Below are 17500 nucleotides of genomic sequence, written 5' to 3'. Positions count from 1 at the left end.
GCTCCGGTGTATGGGGTGAATTTTAATTCAGAAAAGCGAGTGGAGCAGGCACTTATGTTGGTAACAACAAGATATGAAGAGAATAGAAAAGTGCCAGAAGACAACAGAGAATAAAAATTTTTTTCAAACCCCACCACCGCCGCGAAAAATTTTTTATTCTCTGTTGTCTTCTGGCACTTTTCTATTCTCTTCATATCTTGTTGTTACCAACATAAGTGCCTGCTCCACTCGCTTTTCTGAATTAAAATTCACCCATACACCGGAGCATACTCAATGTCTCAATCGTTTCTATGTTATATGTTTGTGTTGAGAATATTGGCTATTAAGCTTAACTGCTGGTCAAAATTATTCGCGATGGTGGTGTACGAACGAATCGGCGATCTCAAGAAGTGGGTGAGAGAGGGATCTAGTAATGACTTTGAGTTTGAAACGAATATTTATGTGTTCGTGGATAGCTCACACGGTAGAGCCACGCTCTCACCTGCCAGGCGGAGTTGTCGTACCAATAAGGTCGCAGGTTCAAACCCCACCACCGCCGCGAAAAATTTTTTATTCTCTGTTGTCTTCTGGCACTTTTCTATTCTCTTCATATCTTGTTGTTACCAACATAAGTGCCTGCTCCACTCGCTTTTCTGAATTAAAATTCACCCCATACACCGGAGCATACTCAATGTCTCAATCGTTTCTATGTTATATGTTTGTGTTGAGAATATTGGCTATTAAGCTTAACTGCTGGTCAAAATTATTCGCGATGGTGGTGTACGAACGAATCGGCGATCTCAAGAAGTGGGTGAGAGAGGGATCTAGTAATGACTTTGAGTTTGAAACGAATATTTATGTGTTCGTGGATAGCTCACACGGTAGAGCCACGCTCTCACCTGCCAGGCGGAGTTGTCGTACCAATAAGGTCGCAGGTTCAAACCCACCACCGCCGCGAAAAATTTTTTATTCTCTGTTGTCTTCTGGCACTTTTCTATTCTCTTCATATCTTGTTGTTACCAACATAAGTGCCTGCTCCACTCGCTTTTCTGAATTAAAATTCACCCCATACACCGGAGCATACTCAATGTCTCAATCGTTTCTATGTTATATGTTTGTGTTGAGAATATTGGCTATTAAGCTTAACTGCTGGTCAAAATTATTCGCGATGGTGGTGTACGAACGAATCGGCGATCTCAAGAAGTGGGTGAGAGAGGGATCTAGTAATGACTTTGAGTTTGAAACGAATATTTATGTGTTCGTGGATAGCTCACACGGTAGAGCCACGCTCTCACCTGCCAGGCGGAGTTGTCGTACCAATAAGGTCGCAGGTTCAAACCCCACCACCGCCGCGAAAAATTTTTTATTCTCTGTTGTCTTCTGGCACTTTTCTATTCTCTTCATATCTTGTTGTTACCAACATAAGTGCCTGCTCCACTCGCTTTTCTGAATTAAAATTCACCCCATACACCGGAGCATACTCAATGTCTCAATCGTTTCTATGTTATATGTTTGTGTTGAGAATATTGGCTATTAAGCTTAACTGCTGGTCAAAATTATTCGCGATGGTGGTGTACGAACGAATCGGCGATCTCAAGAAGTGGGTGAGAGAGGGATCTAGTAATGACTTTGAGTTTGAAACGAATATTTATGTGTTCGTGGATAGCTCACACGGTAGAGCCACGCTCTCACCTACCAGGCGGAGTTGTCGTACCAATAAGGTCGCAGGTTCAAACCCCACCACCGCCGCGAAAAATTTTTTATTCTCTGTTGTCTTCTGGCACTTTTCTATTCTCTTCATATCTTGTTGTTACCAACATAAGTGCCTGCTCCACTCGCTTTTCTGAATTAAAATTCACCCCATACACCGGAGCATACTCAATGTCTCAATCGTTTCTATGTTATATGTTTGTGTTGAGAATATTGGCTATTAAGCTTAACTGCTGGTCAAAATTATTCGCGATGGTGGTGTACGAACGAATCGGCGATCTCAAGAAGTGGGTGAGAGAGGGATCTAGTAATGACTTTGAGTTTGAAACGAATATTTATGTGTTCGTGGATAGCTCACACGGTAGAGCCACGCTCTCACCTGCCAGGCGGAGTTGTCGTACCAATAAGGTCGCAGGTTCAAACCCACCACCGCCGCGAAAAATTTTTTATTCTCTGTTGTCTTCTGGCACTTTTCTATTCTCTTCATATCTTGTTGTTACTCTGGACTCAGAGGTTCTGTGTTCGATTCCGACCGAAGCCAACTTGTACTTTCTAGAGCAAGAAAATTTACTCCAATCACTCACTCCATTCAGGTGTAAAAGGGTACCTGTCAAGCTGGGATAGTAATCTGCGATAGACTACAGACTAGCGTCCCGTTCAAAGGTTTTCAAACAAATACGTTAATTGTCCGCTTCACGCTATTGAAACCGGAATAACTCATGCACCATTGGCTACAAGGCTCTAAAGGACTTAATTTGTTTTACAATGAGTCCAAGTGGCTCAGAAGGACTAACTTATAAATATTTTCATTGAGAATTCCCGAAATAAATAACGATAAAGATAATTGATCCCACAAGTTACCGAATAGATGTGCGACCGGTTTTAGACACGTTACTGCTGTGTCACAAAGTGTGACACTTCTTAAATTATATTTATAAACATACGTTTTTAAATTGCCGAAAATATTTATGTTGCTATGCCTTCTGTACGTGGTTTCATCACATAGAATTATTTTTTGAATTGTCCTTGCTTTTTTATATTCAGAATTGAAATAAATAAATAAATTAAAACTGTGAAATTGAATGTAAGCTTCAGTTTAATATACGAAAACAGATAAAATGGACGTTTCGGGTTTCCCCTTCATCAACAACACATGATGAATTAAAAACTACAGACGAATGAGATAATGTGGTAGTGGCGTTGTTAAGATGCATAAACAAAAACATTGATGGGCAGGAAATTGTATGCTACTTTGTGAGGAAGCGCGAATTAAAACAGAGCAAAAGAAATTTATAAAAGGTGCGTACTTAATTATGTCAAAAGAGGGGAGGCGGGGAGGAACTGTGTAATGCAGTATAGAAAGTGAACCAAAATAAAGTGTGGACTATTGTTGGAAAGTAAATACAATGGAATTGGAAATAAATACAAAATATAAGGGATGTAGGTATTAATATATTAGTGGCATTAGCCACAGCAGAAGCAACAATAGAAATAGTAGTAGTAGTAGTAGTAGTAGTAGTAGTAGTAGTAGTAGTAGTAGTAGTAGTAGCAGTAGCAGTAGCAGTAGCAGTAGCAGTAGCAGTAGTAGTAGTAGTAGTAGTAGTAGTAGTAGTAGTAGTAGGAGGAGGAGGAGGAGTAGTAGTAGTAGTAGTAGTAGTAGTAGTAGTAGGGATGCAGAAAATAAAGACAGGCATTTCAATTTTGACACGGCGCCGCCAAGTCTGGGACTTTTTTGTCCTAGTGCGGAAGTCTGCTATATTTTTCTACTATCACAAACGATATGAACACGGGACTGGGACAGTCCTGTCCCGTTGATTTTGTAGCATTTCACAACGGCTTGGGACACAACGGGACTGTTTTGTCCCGTCCCAATAGGTGCGGAAGATCTCTCTAAATTCTATATGTTACAGATTTGGGACAGGACTGTCCCGGGACAGTCCTGTCCTAGTGCGGAAGAGGGTTTACAATCCAACTCAATAGAAACACACACGTTTATAATTCAAAACATTTGACTTCGTTCATCTGAACATAAAAATACATATGATCTTCACTACAGTCGCTTAAGATAAACTCTCGGGGACCAGAAAATAAAAGTTATCCGAGGTTTATCGTATCCAAAACTCAAAGGGAACAACCCTTCAGCGACACAACCGTATTTTAAATCTTATTTGTTATCCCCCTTTAATAAATACGCCCCAGAAGGACGACCAAGCTTCCAGTCAAACTCGACTAAAGTCAGTGACTTTTTTTTATACTAACTCGTATTATCGTTGGAAGCGTCTTTTGATATGCAACAGGCATACGATGATTTAAATGTTCGGACAGGCAGAATGAGATTGGGAAAACAGTTGAAAGAGTTGAAGCCGCTGTCGTTATCCGTCCCCTAGCCTAATTTAATAGATAAATACGTTTTTATGTTTGTTTTTATGTTTTTAAGGGTTTTACGGCGCTTGCAACACATTAAGGTCATATCAGCGCCAGTAAAAAGGAAGAAAATGGGATAGTAAAAAGTTCTAGATTTACAATTAAAGTACCCAAGAAAAGGTACAAAGGGGGAGGGGAATTGGTTCAAATAGGAATTAGATGTAGATTCCAAGGGCACACGATCACAGTACTTAGTTTGTAATTTGCGTTTTGCTGACGACATAAACCTCATGACTGAAAGCGAACAAGAAGTACAAGATATAACTAATCACTTACACATAAAGCAATGTAGTACGGCATTAAAATAAGTACAGAAAAGTCTCAGATACTTTTAGACAGTAGAAATGATGGACATGCAGAATTTCAATGGATAATGACAAACTCGAGAAATATCAACATTTCAATACTTGGGTGTTCTGCTAGCCGAGGACGGTACCCATTCAACTGAGATTAAGGCAAGAATAGGAATGTCAACAGTAACACGAACGAGACTGACAAAAATATGGAAAAGCCCAATCAGTTTGCAAATAAAAATTAAACTGTACAAATCACTGGTACTTTCCATCTTACTGTACGGCTGCGAGTCATGGACAATGACTGAGGAATTAGAACGACGTAGAATCTCTGCTTTTGAGATGAAAAGTTATCGAAAACTTCTGCAGATGCCGTATACAGAACACAGAACCGATAAAGACGTATTGGAAGAGGTGCAAAATCGTGCAGGACGACAGGAACCCCTCATCACCACAGGAAGAAGAAGGAAACTGTCATGGTTTGGCCACCATGTGAGGCATGAAGGTTTGTGCAGAACAGCGATGGAGGGTACCCTTGAAGGAGGAAGAAGAAGAGGAAGACAGGAAAATTTGGATGGACAATATCAAGGAATGGACAGGAAAGAAGATGGAAGAACTCTTGGAGAAGGCCAACAATAGAGAAGAATGCGGAAAGTGGTGAGAGTCTCATCTCATGTATCCCCCGACGATCATCAGATCATGGGATGAATAAATGAAAAAAGTGTTTTGTTTTTGTTTTTAAGGGTTTTACGGCGCTTGCAACACATTAAGGTCATATCAGCGCCAGTAAAAAGGAAGAAAATGGGAAAGATAAAAATTTCTAGAATTACAATTAAAGCACCCAAGAAAAGGTAAGACAAAGGGGAATTGGTTCAAATAGGAAACAGATGTAGATTCCAAGAGCACACCATCAAAGTACTTCGTTTGAGATCACATAAAAGTCTCATCCAGACACAAGCACATGTCCCCAATAAGAGGAATACACTCAAATGTTTACAAATTATTATAACACGTTAACAAAACATAATACAGTTCATAACAGAGAGATAATTTACAAGGAAAAAAATATCATCTCTCAAAACTAACTATACATTTGACTGTTTCCCTCTCAGCTAGGACATCCGTCCAGGGACAGGACAAAACCAAGTAATCTCATTCCAAGACAAAGACAGAAAGCCAATGGAAAACAGATATAGGGGGATAGAAGAGACAATAAGTACCTCCCTGCCCACTATGGGAGGTCAGGAACCCCACCCAGTGAAAAAAGTCTCATCTAGACACAAACACAGGTGCCCACTAAGAGGAATACTCTCAAATGTTTTACAAATCATATACAATATGTAAATAAAACATAATACAGTTCATAACAGAGAGATGATACACAAGGAAAAAATTATCTCCCAAAACAAACAATACATTTGGCTGTTTCCCTCTCAGTAAGGGTATCCGGCCAGGGCCAGGACAAAATCAAGTAATCTCATTCCAAGACAAAGACAGAAAGCAAGTTGGAAAGATAAGGGGGGATAGAAGACACAGTAAGTACCTCCTGCCCACTACGGGAGGTCGGGAACTCCACCCAGGAAAGCATGGAAAACAGATATAGGGGGATAGAAGACACAGGAAGTACCTCCCTGCCCACTAGGAGGTCAGGAACCCAACCCACTATGGGAGGTCAGGATCCCCACCCAGATCCCGGATGCAGGTGGAAACAGTAGAATCCTAAGACTGTAACAAACAAACGTAGTTTGTGTTCAATGCCTACCCTTGTCAAGTGCTTTAAGCAAGTTTAGTGGACATTGCGCCATATATAAAAGCTTAAGTTAAAAAAAAAATAGGCTTTTAAAAACTCTACCCAAGCTTTACAATTTTGAATAAGTGACTCGCCATCATTAAATGGTTTTATGTCGGGATAAATTGAACTTTGAACCTTGAAGCATGAATTTAGAAGTAAAATGATAAGAAGAACCAACTATAATTTTTTTAAATTGAGCTTTTATATAGAGCAATACCCACTAGGCGTGCTCAAAGCACTTTACAGGGGGTCCCTGGGCAAGAGCAACACTTAACATTCACGACGAGACATAACGTATTTTATTATATAACAATTTTTTTTTCTGACAGAAACAACGCTGTTAACGGCCAGGTAGTCATTTTACACCAATTTACAAATAAAACGGTGAGAGAATATTGTGAATGAAGTACCTTTTCCAAGGACTCAATTATGTGCCGCTCGGGACTCAAACCCAGGACCTTCCGAGTGTGATAGCACAGACCACATGATAGCCGCACAAAGATATGATGTCTTCAAGTCACAAAAACTAGAATCTAACGTTTCATCTCATTTTAATCAAGTACATTTCAATATAAAACCGATCTGAGAAAGTCGGTTACATTTAATGAATGAATGAATGAATATGGCTGCGCAGTCTCTATGGACGCTTGCCGTGAATGTGTGCGTCACTTCCGAGTTTGTCAGTCTGTTTCTATTATACAGTTAGTAATTTGCCTCCATAAATCTCTGTCTTGTGCAAGTGTCCTTAGCTTTAGATAGAATGTCATCATGTGTGTTAATGTGCTGAGGTAGTTGGATGTTTCCCTGTGTTGTTGAAATCATTTAAATGAGCTGTAAATGAGCTTTTATATGGCGCATAATATCAACTAAACATGATCAAAGCGCTTTACAAGGTATCCCCGGCCAACAGCAACACGTGACATATAGGAAGGGACATGACGCCTGTTAGGCGATATTACAATTTGTTACGGACAGAGACAACGGACATGTTCTCTTTTTACACCATAGTACGGTGAGAGAATGTGAGTAAAGAGTCTTTTCCAAGGACTCAACTAAGCGCTGAGCGAGGCTCGAACCCAGGACCTTCCTATCCGAAAGCGAGTGTCATACCACTAGATCACATAGCCGCACTTTAGTCAGTGATTTGTGTCTTGTCTATCATTCTGTCTGTCGATAAATGGGACATCCGAAACGTTCTCTGTATATATCGTCATTGTTTATAGACTGAAATTTCAACCCCATCATTGTATTTTACGTTGTCTTAGTCATTATTCATTAGTCATCCCCATTACTGCTTTTTTCACATTGTCATGACATTATTCAACACAATAACTGTTTTTCGTGTGTCATGATGTGACATTATTCAACCCCATCATTGTCTGTCACGTTGTCATTAACTACATGAATCACATCGCTGTTTTTCACGTTGTCATGATATAACATTATTCAACCCATCACTGTCACGTTGTCATGAAATACATAACATTATTCAACCTCATCGCTGTTTTTCACTTTGTCGTGATGTAACATTACGCAATCCCATGACTGACTGTCATGTTTTCATGATGTAACGTTTGGCAACCCTATCACTATCTGTCATGAAATACATAACATTATCAATTCCATCACTGTTTTTTTTTACCTTGTCAATATGCATAATTCAACACAATTTTCTCTTTTTCACGTTGCCAAGATGCAACATTAGTAAACCCCAAAACTGTTTTTTTTCACGTTGTCATGATGGAACATTAGGCAACTCCGTGACTGTCTGTCACGTTGTCATGAAATACATACATAACATTTTTTCAAACTATACCTGTTTTTCACTTTGTCAAGATAATAATATAACATTATTAATCACAATAAATTTACTGTTTTTCACGTTGTCACGATACAACACTAATCAACCCCATTACGTGATATAACATTATTAGGTTTGTTGTTGTGAAGGATGGAATTTTTCTCAGCCTTTTCTTCTGACAATATAAGGGTGAAAGCATCTGCATCCTGAGGGGATGTTGGGTTGTCGCTGGTGATTTTGTCGTGGACTTGGAGGGCGGTGTGGCTGATAGGGTCTCCCCTTTCCCTGTCGATTTGCCAGGCTTGGGAGCAGGTGGAGAATATGTTGGCACAGGTCCCCTGTGATTTTGTATGGAAAGGGGGAGATAGTTTAATGATTAATCAATTATGTGCTATAGGGTCTTTGTTTTGTTTGAAGTCTTTTACGGCGCTTGCAACACATTTAGGTTATATCAGCGCCAGTAAAAAGGGAGAAAATGGGATAGTCAAATTCTAGAAATAGAATTAAAGCACCTAAAAAGTAAGACACAGGGGAACTGGGAACAAATAGGAATCAGATGTAGATTCCATGGTCATACCAACAATGTACTTAGTCTGAGATCACCTATAAGTCTCATCCGGACACAAGCACAAAATCCAACAAAGAGGATTACTCTCAAATGCTTACATTATACATTCAAAATAACCAATATAATAATAAATAACAGAAAGATGATTTACAAGAAAAAAAAATATAATCTCCCAAAACAATAACTATTCATTTGACTGTTTCCTTCCCAGCCAAAGACTCCGGCCAGGGACAGGACAAAACCAGAAAGCATGTTGGAAAATATCTATAAAGGAATAGAAGACACGGTAAGTACCTCCCTGCCCTCTGTGGAGGTCTGGAACCCCACGGAACGCTCTAGTAGTTTTGTGAATTAAGTATAAAAATAAATCAATGAATAAATATGTTTGTACATATTATTTAATCTCACCATTTTGCCATGCTCAATGCGATTCAATATGCTTCATGTGTTCTCGCAGCAGGTCATGTTATAAAAACACACAAACACACACAGAGTATTTTTATTTCATAATATACAAGTCGACAGTGTTGTCCTAACTCTGGTAACATTCATCACAAATACTTCATTCCTGATATGAGAGGGTGTGTGTGTGTGTCTGTGTGTATGTATGTATATATATATATATATATATATATGTGTGTGTGTGTGTGTGTGTGTGTGTGTGTGTGTGTGCAAAGTGCCTCAATCTGAGGATACACTCTTGCGATCATTTAATGTGACCCATTCTTCCACAGGTTTCTCTTATCTTTAATTGACCGTGTTACAAGTCATAACGGATATTTATTGTGAGGGACTAATAAGAGAGAATGCCTAAGAATAACAGCTGGAGGCTGGCGCTGTTTAGAATTGGAGCGATCTATATTCATGTTTTCGTCAAACCGAGTCATCGATCACATGATTTGTTGCTGTCCAACAATTGACTATTTCTTAACAAATGTAAACACGCTGCTTTGTTTACAAAAGTTATAACATACTAACGTGTCAAGTTGAACAAAATAACCAATCGTGATGTTAGATATTTAAAACACTGTGAACACTTTTCACTATATAGGTCACTTTGAGCACATTTTGTAATGTGACCAATGACCTCGAGCACATGGAAATTTAATATAGATCATGCCCATTGATATGTTGTCTCTCATGCGGCTATGTGGTGTCTAATGGTATGACACTCGCTTTCGGATCGGATGGTAATGGGTTCGAGTCTCGCTCGGCGCATAGCTGAGTCCTTGAAAAGGCTCTTTACTTACATTCTCTCACCGTATTCAGGTGTAAAATGAGTACCTGGCCGTTAACAGAGTTGTATCTGTCCGAAAAAAAATTGTAATATCGCCTAATAGGCGTCATGTCCTACATGTTAATTGTTGCTGTTGACCAGGGATCCCTTGTAAAGCGCTTTGAGCACGTTTAGTGGATATTGCACTATATAAAAGTTTTATTTTTAAATGAGCAAATACACGCAAGACGTTTCACAAATGGACTCAGTTGAAAATGTGAAAATCAGCTTTAACATAACAAAGGCATCTGAGATACTTTGATGGTGAAGACGTCAATGATGATGATGATAATGAGGATGTTGACGATAATGGTGATGATAATGGTAATTGTGCGACATTGTGGTCTAGTGTATTATGGCAACCGCTCTGAACGGGGCATGGTTGAGTCCTTGAAAAATGTTCTTTATTCACATACTCTCATCGTATTCAGGGGTAAAATAAGTACCTGTCCGTTAACAGCGTTGCCTCTGTCTGAAAAAAAAAATATCGCCAAACAGGCGTCATGTCTCGTCCTATATGTTAAGTATTGCTGTTGGCTATGGGTCCCTTGTGTAAAGCGCTTTGAGCACGTTTATTGGATATTGCGCTATATCAAAGCTCAAGCTCGGGATTTTAAAATTATGGCGAGATATTAATAATGAAATGAGGGGGGGGGGGGGGGGGGGTTGAAAATAAAGCTGGCGCTGTAAATGTTAATGAGACCATGAAGAATACCGATCACATACTGCAGTCCTTCATAACCACAAACGTGAGTTTATCCTGGCTATGTGGTCTTGTGGTGTGACACTCGCTTTTGATTCGGAAGGTCCTGGGTTCGAGCCTCGCTCGGCGCATAGTTGAGTCTTTGGAACAGGCTCTTTACTCACATTCTCTCATCGTACTCGGGTATAAAATGAGTCCCTGGCCGTTAACAGCGTTGTCTATGTCAGAAAAAAAAAATTGTACTATTGCCTAACAGGCATCATGTCTCGTTTTATATGTTACGTTTTGCTGTTGGCCAGGGGCCCCCTGTAAAGCGCTTTGAGCACGTTTAGTGGATATTGCTCTATATAAATACTCCAGTTAAAAAAAATATTCATTACCTTAGACGGATATCGTAATTGCTTGCTACCCTTTGGATAGCGTGCTAGTATAATAGTAAGTAATTTCTGGCAGATCTAGCAGGTTTATCAATCCAATCATTGATTGGTGGGGGGGGGGGGGGGGGGGGGGGGGAGGGGGGTCAGAAAAAAAATCTCGACTGCGCTGGAAACCAAAACCAGTTCTATTGCTTCTGGACCGAATACTCTAACAAATGAGCTATGGAAACCGTCATGGTGACGTCATAATGACGATGTAATAACAACCTACCCTTTTGAGACTGTCGGGTTTGGATTTCCACATCTGCGTGAAATTACCCAGGTACTCTATCCCACCAACCACACCCTGACCGTCCGTCTCCAGCCCTTCGAAAGCACATCCTCTTGCCTTGAACATGGACAAAAGACAATTAGGGTAAAAGACTGTTTAAAAAAATAAAATTCCCTTTATTCATCCCCAAGGGGAAATTTGTCTTTAGGGTCTATTCCTAGAGAAGACTGTACTAACCCAGGCGTCAGCCGCAGTGCAGCGCCGCACAATGAGCTAGGGCGAGGTGACTTGATCAAGGCCACACAGCGCAGCGGCGGGTAAAAGAATTAAAAAAACAAACAATTCCTTTATTCATCCCCAAGGGGAAATAATTTGTCTTTAGGATCTATTCCAAAGAAAGACTGGAATAGCCCAGGCGTTAGCCGCAGTGCAGCGCCGCAAAGGGAGCTAGGGCTAGGTAACTTGCTCAAGGCCACACAGCGCAGCGGCGGGTAAAAGAATTCTTAAAAATTCCCTTTTATTCATCTCCAAGGGGAAATTTGTCTTTCGGGTTTATTCCAAAGGAAGACTGGAATAACTCAGGCGTCAGCCGCAGTACAGCGCCGTAACGTGAGCTAGTGTGAGGTACAATGACCAAAAAGTAAACTTTTACTTTTTGATATTTTGAAAAATGGTATACGTTCTCCACAATCCAAAACCTCGGGCTTTCCGCTCCTCTCATGAGACAACACACCTCTTTAGAAAGAAAAATGTCAAAAACCAAATTCTCGGAACGTGCATTTCACTTTGCGGCATGACCATCAATCTGGAATTCTTTCTCAGTCTTTACCAGAAAAGCTTATACTGTTGAGTGTTTCAAGTCTAGACTGAAGACAGAATTTTTCATATTAAATTTTCCTTAATATTTCAAAATCACATTCTTCATATAATTTCAATAGTATCAGCACAACTTAATAGATCACCTACAGCTGCAAGATTCAATTTTCTTAAAATTGTAAAATTAAAAAAAAATTCCTTTATCACCTATGCCTTATAGGTAGCGTGGCTCAGCGGTACGGTCTTTGCTTCGTACCCAAAAGGTACCTAGTTCGACTATCCGCCTTGTTGTGTGGCCTTGAGCAAGTCACCTTGCTCTAGCTCACTTTGCGGCGCTGCACAGCGGCTATGCCTGGGTTATTCCAGTCTTCCTTTGGAATGGACCCTAAAGATGAATTTCCCCTTGGGGATGAATAAAGGGAATTTTAAAATTATTTTATTTATATTGAGCAGGTTCGGTGGAGAAATTAAATGATTATAATTTTTAAAAAATTATCATAACAACTTAGCCAAATTCAATAGGTGACTAGTTCAATTTTTTCTGTCACCTATATATAGTATGCGCTTGGCTAAGAAGCTCATAACATTGCCATCCGGAAGTATAACAGACCAACACACAAAACAGTGTGCAACCATGAAAGTTTATAGGCAGGTTAATACAGTTTAGTGAGAACTACTCATAAACGCGGATGGCAAAAAAAAAAAAAAACAATAACAAAGACCCGAGTAACGTCAAATTCGAACTACCTATTGAAACGACAATAAGGAAAAGGAAATGGGGCTGGATTCGCTATGCGTTGAGGAGACCTGCAAGCAATATCATTAGGCAGGCTTTGGATTTGAACTCAAAAGGAAAGAGGTCGACCAAAGCAGACATGGCGACGAAGCATTAAGACTGAGATAAAGGCAGGCGGACAAACCTGGGCCCGAATAATGAAGACCTCCAAAAAAAAATCAAAAAAATCGTAGCCATAGTTAATTCATAGCCTGATACTGACCAAACAATGACATCAAAATGCCAGTCTTTGGCCACAAAAGAAAACAAATCGTGAGATGTATTCAATAGTTCAACCAATGGATTCTCTTGTTTCCTTGAGCTTTTCTGACAACTCATTAGACGGTGTAAGAAAAAAAATAAAATAAAAATGACGTCAAACTTTAAGTCCTAGTGGGGTCTCGTGTCAGGCTATAAGTTAACAATGGATACGGTCAGATCGTAGCCATAGTTAACGTTTTGCCTGACACTGACCAAAAAATGACGCCAAAAGACAAGTCTTTGGCCACAAAACAAAACAAATCGTGAGTTGTATTAAATAGTTCAACCAATGGAATCACCTTGTTCCATTGAGCTCTACTAACGATAACTCACTAGGCCCTACACAACCCAAAATAAATGACGCCAAACTATAAGTCTTAGAGGGTTCTTGTGTCAGGCTATAGATAGTATGAAGTTGACGTCACTCAGGTCTTTGTTATTGCCTTTTGCCATCCGCGTTTATGAGTAATTTTCACTAAACTGTATTGACGAGATAACGTTCAAGGTTACACATAGTTTTGTGTGTTGGTCCGTTATACTTCCGGATGGCAATGTTGTGAGCTTCTTAGCCAAGCACATGCTATCTATAAGTAAACGATGGCTGCGCTAAAACCCACGAAGACCAATATTTTGACGTCATTTTTAGGTTTGTGTCAAGTGAGTTGTCGTTAGTAGAGCTCAAGGAAACAAGTGATTCCATTGGTTAACCTACTGAATACAACTCACGATTTGTTTTGTTTTTTTTTGTGGCCAAAGACTTGGCGTTTGACGTATTTTATTTTTTTATTTAGTGTCAGGCTATAGATAGTATGCAGATGACGTCACTCAGGCCTTTTTTATTGTTTTTGCCATCCGCGTTTGTGTGTTGTTCTCACTAAACTCTATTAACCAGACTATATAAGTTCATGGTTACACAGAGTTTGTGTGTTGGTCCGTTATACTTCCGGATGGCAATGTTGTGAACTCCTTGGCCAAGCGCATTCTATCTATAAGTTTACGATGGCTACGGTCTTAGTATCAGGCTATAAATTAACGATGGCTTCGCTTTCGTCCAGTAAGTCAACCCAATACTCTTCAACAGTCGTAACGTCACTTCCTTCCTGGTAACTTAGTAACACTGGCTCTAAACTATCGGAACAATGGCGGACGCCCGTATGAAATATTTCTCCGGCGAGCATAAAGGGTATCCAGAGGAAAAAAAACCCCCATAAATTTGATAATGTTTCGACTTTTACACATTCTGATCACAAGGCATATGAAAAGTTCTAGCCAGCATGAAAAATAAAAAGTAATGATTTTCCTTGTTTAGAACCAACATGGCCGCCGTTGCTGAGCGGTGTGACATCAGACTATTGAATCGTATTTGCATTTTTTTTCTAACTATGAATTAAGTTAGCATCGAAACTATCCCGAAATAATAATACATAATAATATTGGCGATGGGTTGCAGTTCATGGTAAAAAAAACAACTCAGGGGAGATTACTCACAATGACAGAGTTGAATGCCATGGAGAAGAAGAGAATGAGACAGCAGAGGTAATGACCCAACCAGAACCTCAACGCTCCTCCAGGGATGAATATGAAGTAGAGAAGCCCGTAACCTGGGTGGAGTGAGGTAAAAATTTATGATTACCATTTTGATCATTATTGTCATAATTTCAACGATAATAATCATGAATGATGACGATGATTATAATGATGATGATGATGATGATGATTGATGATAGATGATATGAATGATGATGATGATGATGATGATGATGATGATGATGATGATTATGAATAAACAATAATAATATAACAATATGATAATAATAATAACAATAATGATAAATAATAATAATATAATAATAAAAATAATAATATATAATAATAATAATAATAATAATCGTCATCGTCACCACCACCACCAATAGATAGTTTGAAGATGACGTCACTCAGGTCTTTGTTATTGTTTTTTGCCATCCGCGTTTATGAGTAATGCTCACTGAACTGTATTAACCCGATTATAAACGTTTATGGATACACAGTTTTGTGTGTTGGTCCGTTATACTTCCGGATGGCAGTGTTATGAGCTTCTTAGCCAAGCGCATACTATCTATACCAACACTATTACCAATGTAATCATCATCATCATCATCATAATCATCATCATCATCATTATTATTAATATCTGACACACTTCCAAAAGCAATGTTGTTCCTCACTCAACACTCAACACATCATCCCAAAATAAATAATTGTTATGACCTTTGTGAATTGCATTGTGTTACACATTACACACTGTGTAGTGATTAAGGTGGTCTGTATTGACACATTTCACATTTGACACATTGCTTGTCATAATTATATCCTTCTCCACGGCCACACACAGACACGACCAGCTGCTTGATTCGTGTTATTGTCAAAGTCTGATAAATATAATCTTTAAAAAAAATAATTAAAAATCAGCCAACCCACATAACCACAAAAACAAAACCCAACACGAGAGAACGAGACATGATGCCTGTTGGGCGATATTACATTCCCCCCCCCCCCCCCCCAACAGAGACAACGCTGTTAACGGCCAGATACTCATTTTACACCCGAGTACAGTGATTGACAAGTGGTCAAACCTCAGACCTCCTTATTTTTGTTCTCCTTATAAAAAAAATGTAGATAGTCATTCAGAGCCATTAGCCCAGTCTCTGTAGGTAGTATGCGCTTGGCTAAGAAGCTCACAACATTGCCATCTGGAAGTATAACGGACCAACATACAAAACAATGTGTAACCATGAACGTTTATAGTCAGGTTAATACAGTTTTGTGAGAAATATTCATAAACGCGGATGGCAAAAAACAATAACAAAGACATGAGTGACGTCATCTTCGTTCTATCTATACTGCGAAACGGACAACAACAACAACGGGGGTGATCTGTATTACCTTTTCATGTGCTCGACGTCATTGTTCACATTGCAAAATGTGCTCAAAGTGGCCCACATAGTGAAAAGTGTTCACAGCTTTTTAAATGGGTAGCATCGCGATTGGTCATTTTGTTGAGCTTGACACATGGGTATGTTTATCACTTTCATAAACAAAGCAGGTGTTTACATTTGTTAAGAAATATCCAATCGTTGGACAGCAACAAGTCTTGTGGTGAGATGAAAACCTGAATATAGATAGTGTGCGCTTGGCTAAGGAGTTCACAACATTGCCATCCGGATATATAACGGACCAACACACAAAACTTTGTGTAACCATGATCGTTTATAGTCAGGTTAATACAGTTTAGTGAGAATTACTCACAAACGCGGATGGAAAGAAATAATAACAAAGACCCGAGTGACGTCAACTTCGAACTATCTATAGATAGCTCCCATTGGTTGCCACCCTTTGAGTAGGAGCGACATGCCATGAGTTTATGAAGGCGACGGGGAGTGTCAGGCTATGAGTTTACGAAGGCTACGGTCAGTGTCAGGCTACGAGTTTATGAAGGCTACGGTCAGTGTCAGGCTACGAGTTTATGAAGGCTACGGTGAGAGGCTATGAGTTTATGAAGGCTACGGTCAGTGTCAGGCTATGACTTTACGAAGGCTACGGTCAGTGTCATGTGAGTTTATGAAGGCTACGGTAAGTGTCAGACTATGAGTTTACGAAGGCTATAGTCAGTGTCAGGCTATGAATTTTACGAAGGCTACGGGGAGTGTCAGGTTATGAGTTTATGAAGGCTACGGTCAGTGTCAGGCTATGAGTTTATGAAGGCTACGGTCAGTATCAGGCTATGAGTTTATGAAGACTACGGAAGGTGTCAGGCTATGAGTTTATGAAGGCTACGGTCAGTGTCAGGTTATGAGTTTATGAAGGCTACGGTCAGTGTCAGGCTATGAGTTTATGAAGGCTACGGTCAGTGTCAGGCTATGAGTTTATGAAGGCTACGGTCAGTGTCAGGCTATGAGTTTATGAAGGCTACGGTCAGTGTCAGGCTATGAGTTTATGAAGGCTACGGTCAGTGTCAGGCTATGAGTTTATGAAGGCTACGGTCAGTGTCAGGCTATGAGTTTATGAAGGCTACGGTCAGTGTCAGGCTATGAGTTTATGAAGGCTACGGTCAGTGTCAGGCTATGAGTTTACCAAGGCCACGGTCAGTGTCAGGCTATGAGTTTACCAAGGCTACGGTCAATGCCAGGCTATGGGTTTATGAAGGCTACGGTCAGTGTCAGGCTATGAGTTTACGAAGGCTACGGTCAGTGTCATTTCATGAGTTAATGAAGGCTACGGTCAGTGTCATGTCATGACTTTACGAAGGCTACGGTCAGTGTCATGTCATGAGTTTATGAGGGCTACAGTCAGTGTCATTTCATGACTTAATGAAGGCTACGGTCAGTGTCATGTCATGACTTTACGAAGGCTACGGTCAGTGTCATATCATGAGTTTATGAAGGCTACTGTCAGTGTCATATCATGAGTTTATG

At 39.8% G+C, this 17500-nt stretch overlaps 1 protein-coding gene across 17 annotated transcripts in view; it reads right to left on the bottom strand.

Annotated features, from left to right (window-relative positions):
• Nucleotides 1-17500, bottom strand: part of LOC144958336 (uncharacterized) — a 61665-nt gene that overhangs the window by 16616 nt on the left and 27549 nt on the right. For 8 of the 17 annotated variants that reach the window (XM_078890251.1, XM_078890249.1, XM_078890252.1 and 5 more), the window contains 3 exons: nucleotides 14535-14647; nucleotides 11195-11311; nucleotides 6733-8337 (listed from right to left, as the gene is read on the bottom strand). In XM_078890251.1, the coding sequence (XP_078746377.1) occupies nucleotides 8098-8337; nucleotides 11195-11311; nucleotides 14535-14647 (470 nt within the window). In that variant the 3' untranslated portion in view covers nucleotides 6733-8097. Of the gene's footprint in view, nucleotides 1-6732; nucleotides 8338-11194; nucleotides 11312-14534; nucleotides 14648-17500 lie in introns of those variants that run through there. The other 9 variants (XR_013642397.1, XR_013642399.1, XR_013642401.1 and 6 more) reach the window with 2 other exon arrangements.

Source organism: Berghia stephanieae, chromosome 12 (assembly GCF_034508935.2).
Source record: "Berghia stephanieae isolate SIO BIC M18660-M18661 chromosome 12, UCSD_Bste_1.3, whole genome shotgun sequence".
NCBI classification, from domain to species: Eukaryota; Metazoa; Mollusca; class Gastropoda; order Nudibranchia; family Aeolidiidae; genus Berghia; species Berghia stephanieae.
Note: the sequence above shows the minus strand (reverse complement) of the source record. Positions and strands in the feature narration are given on the sequence as shown.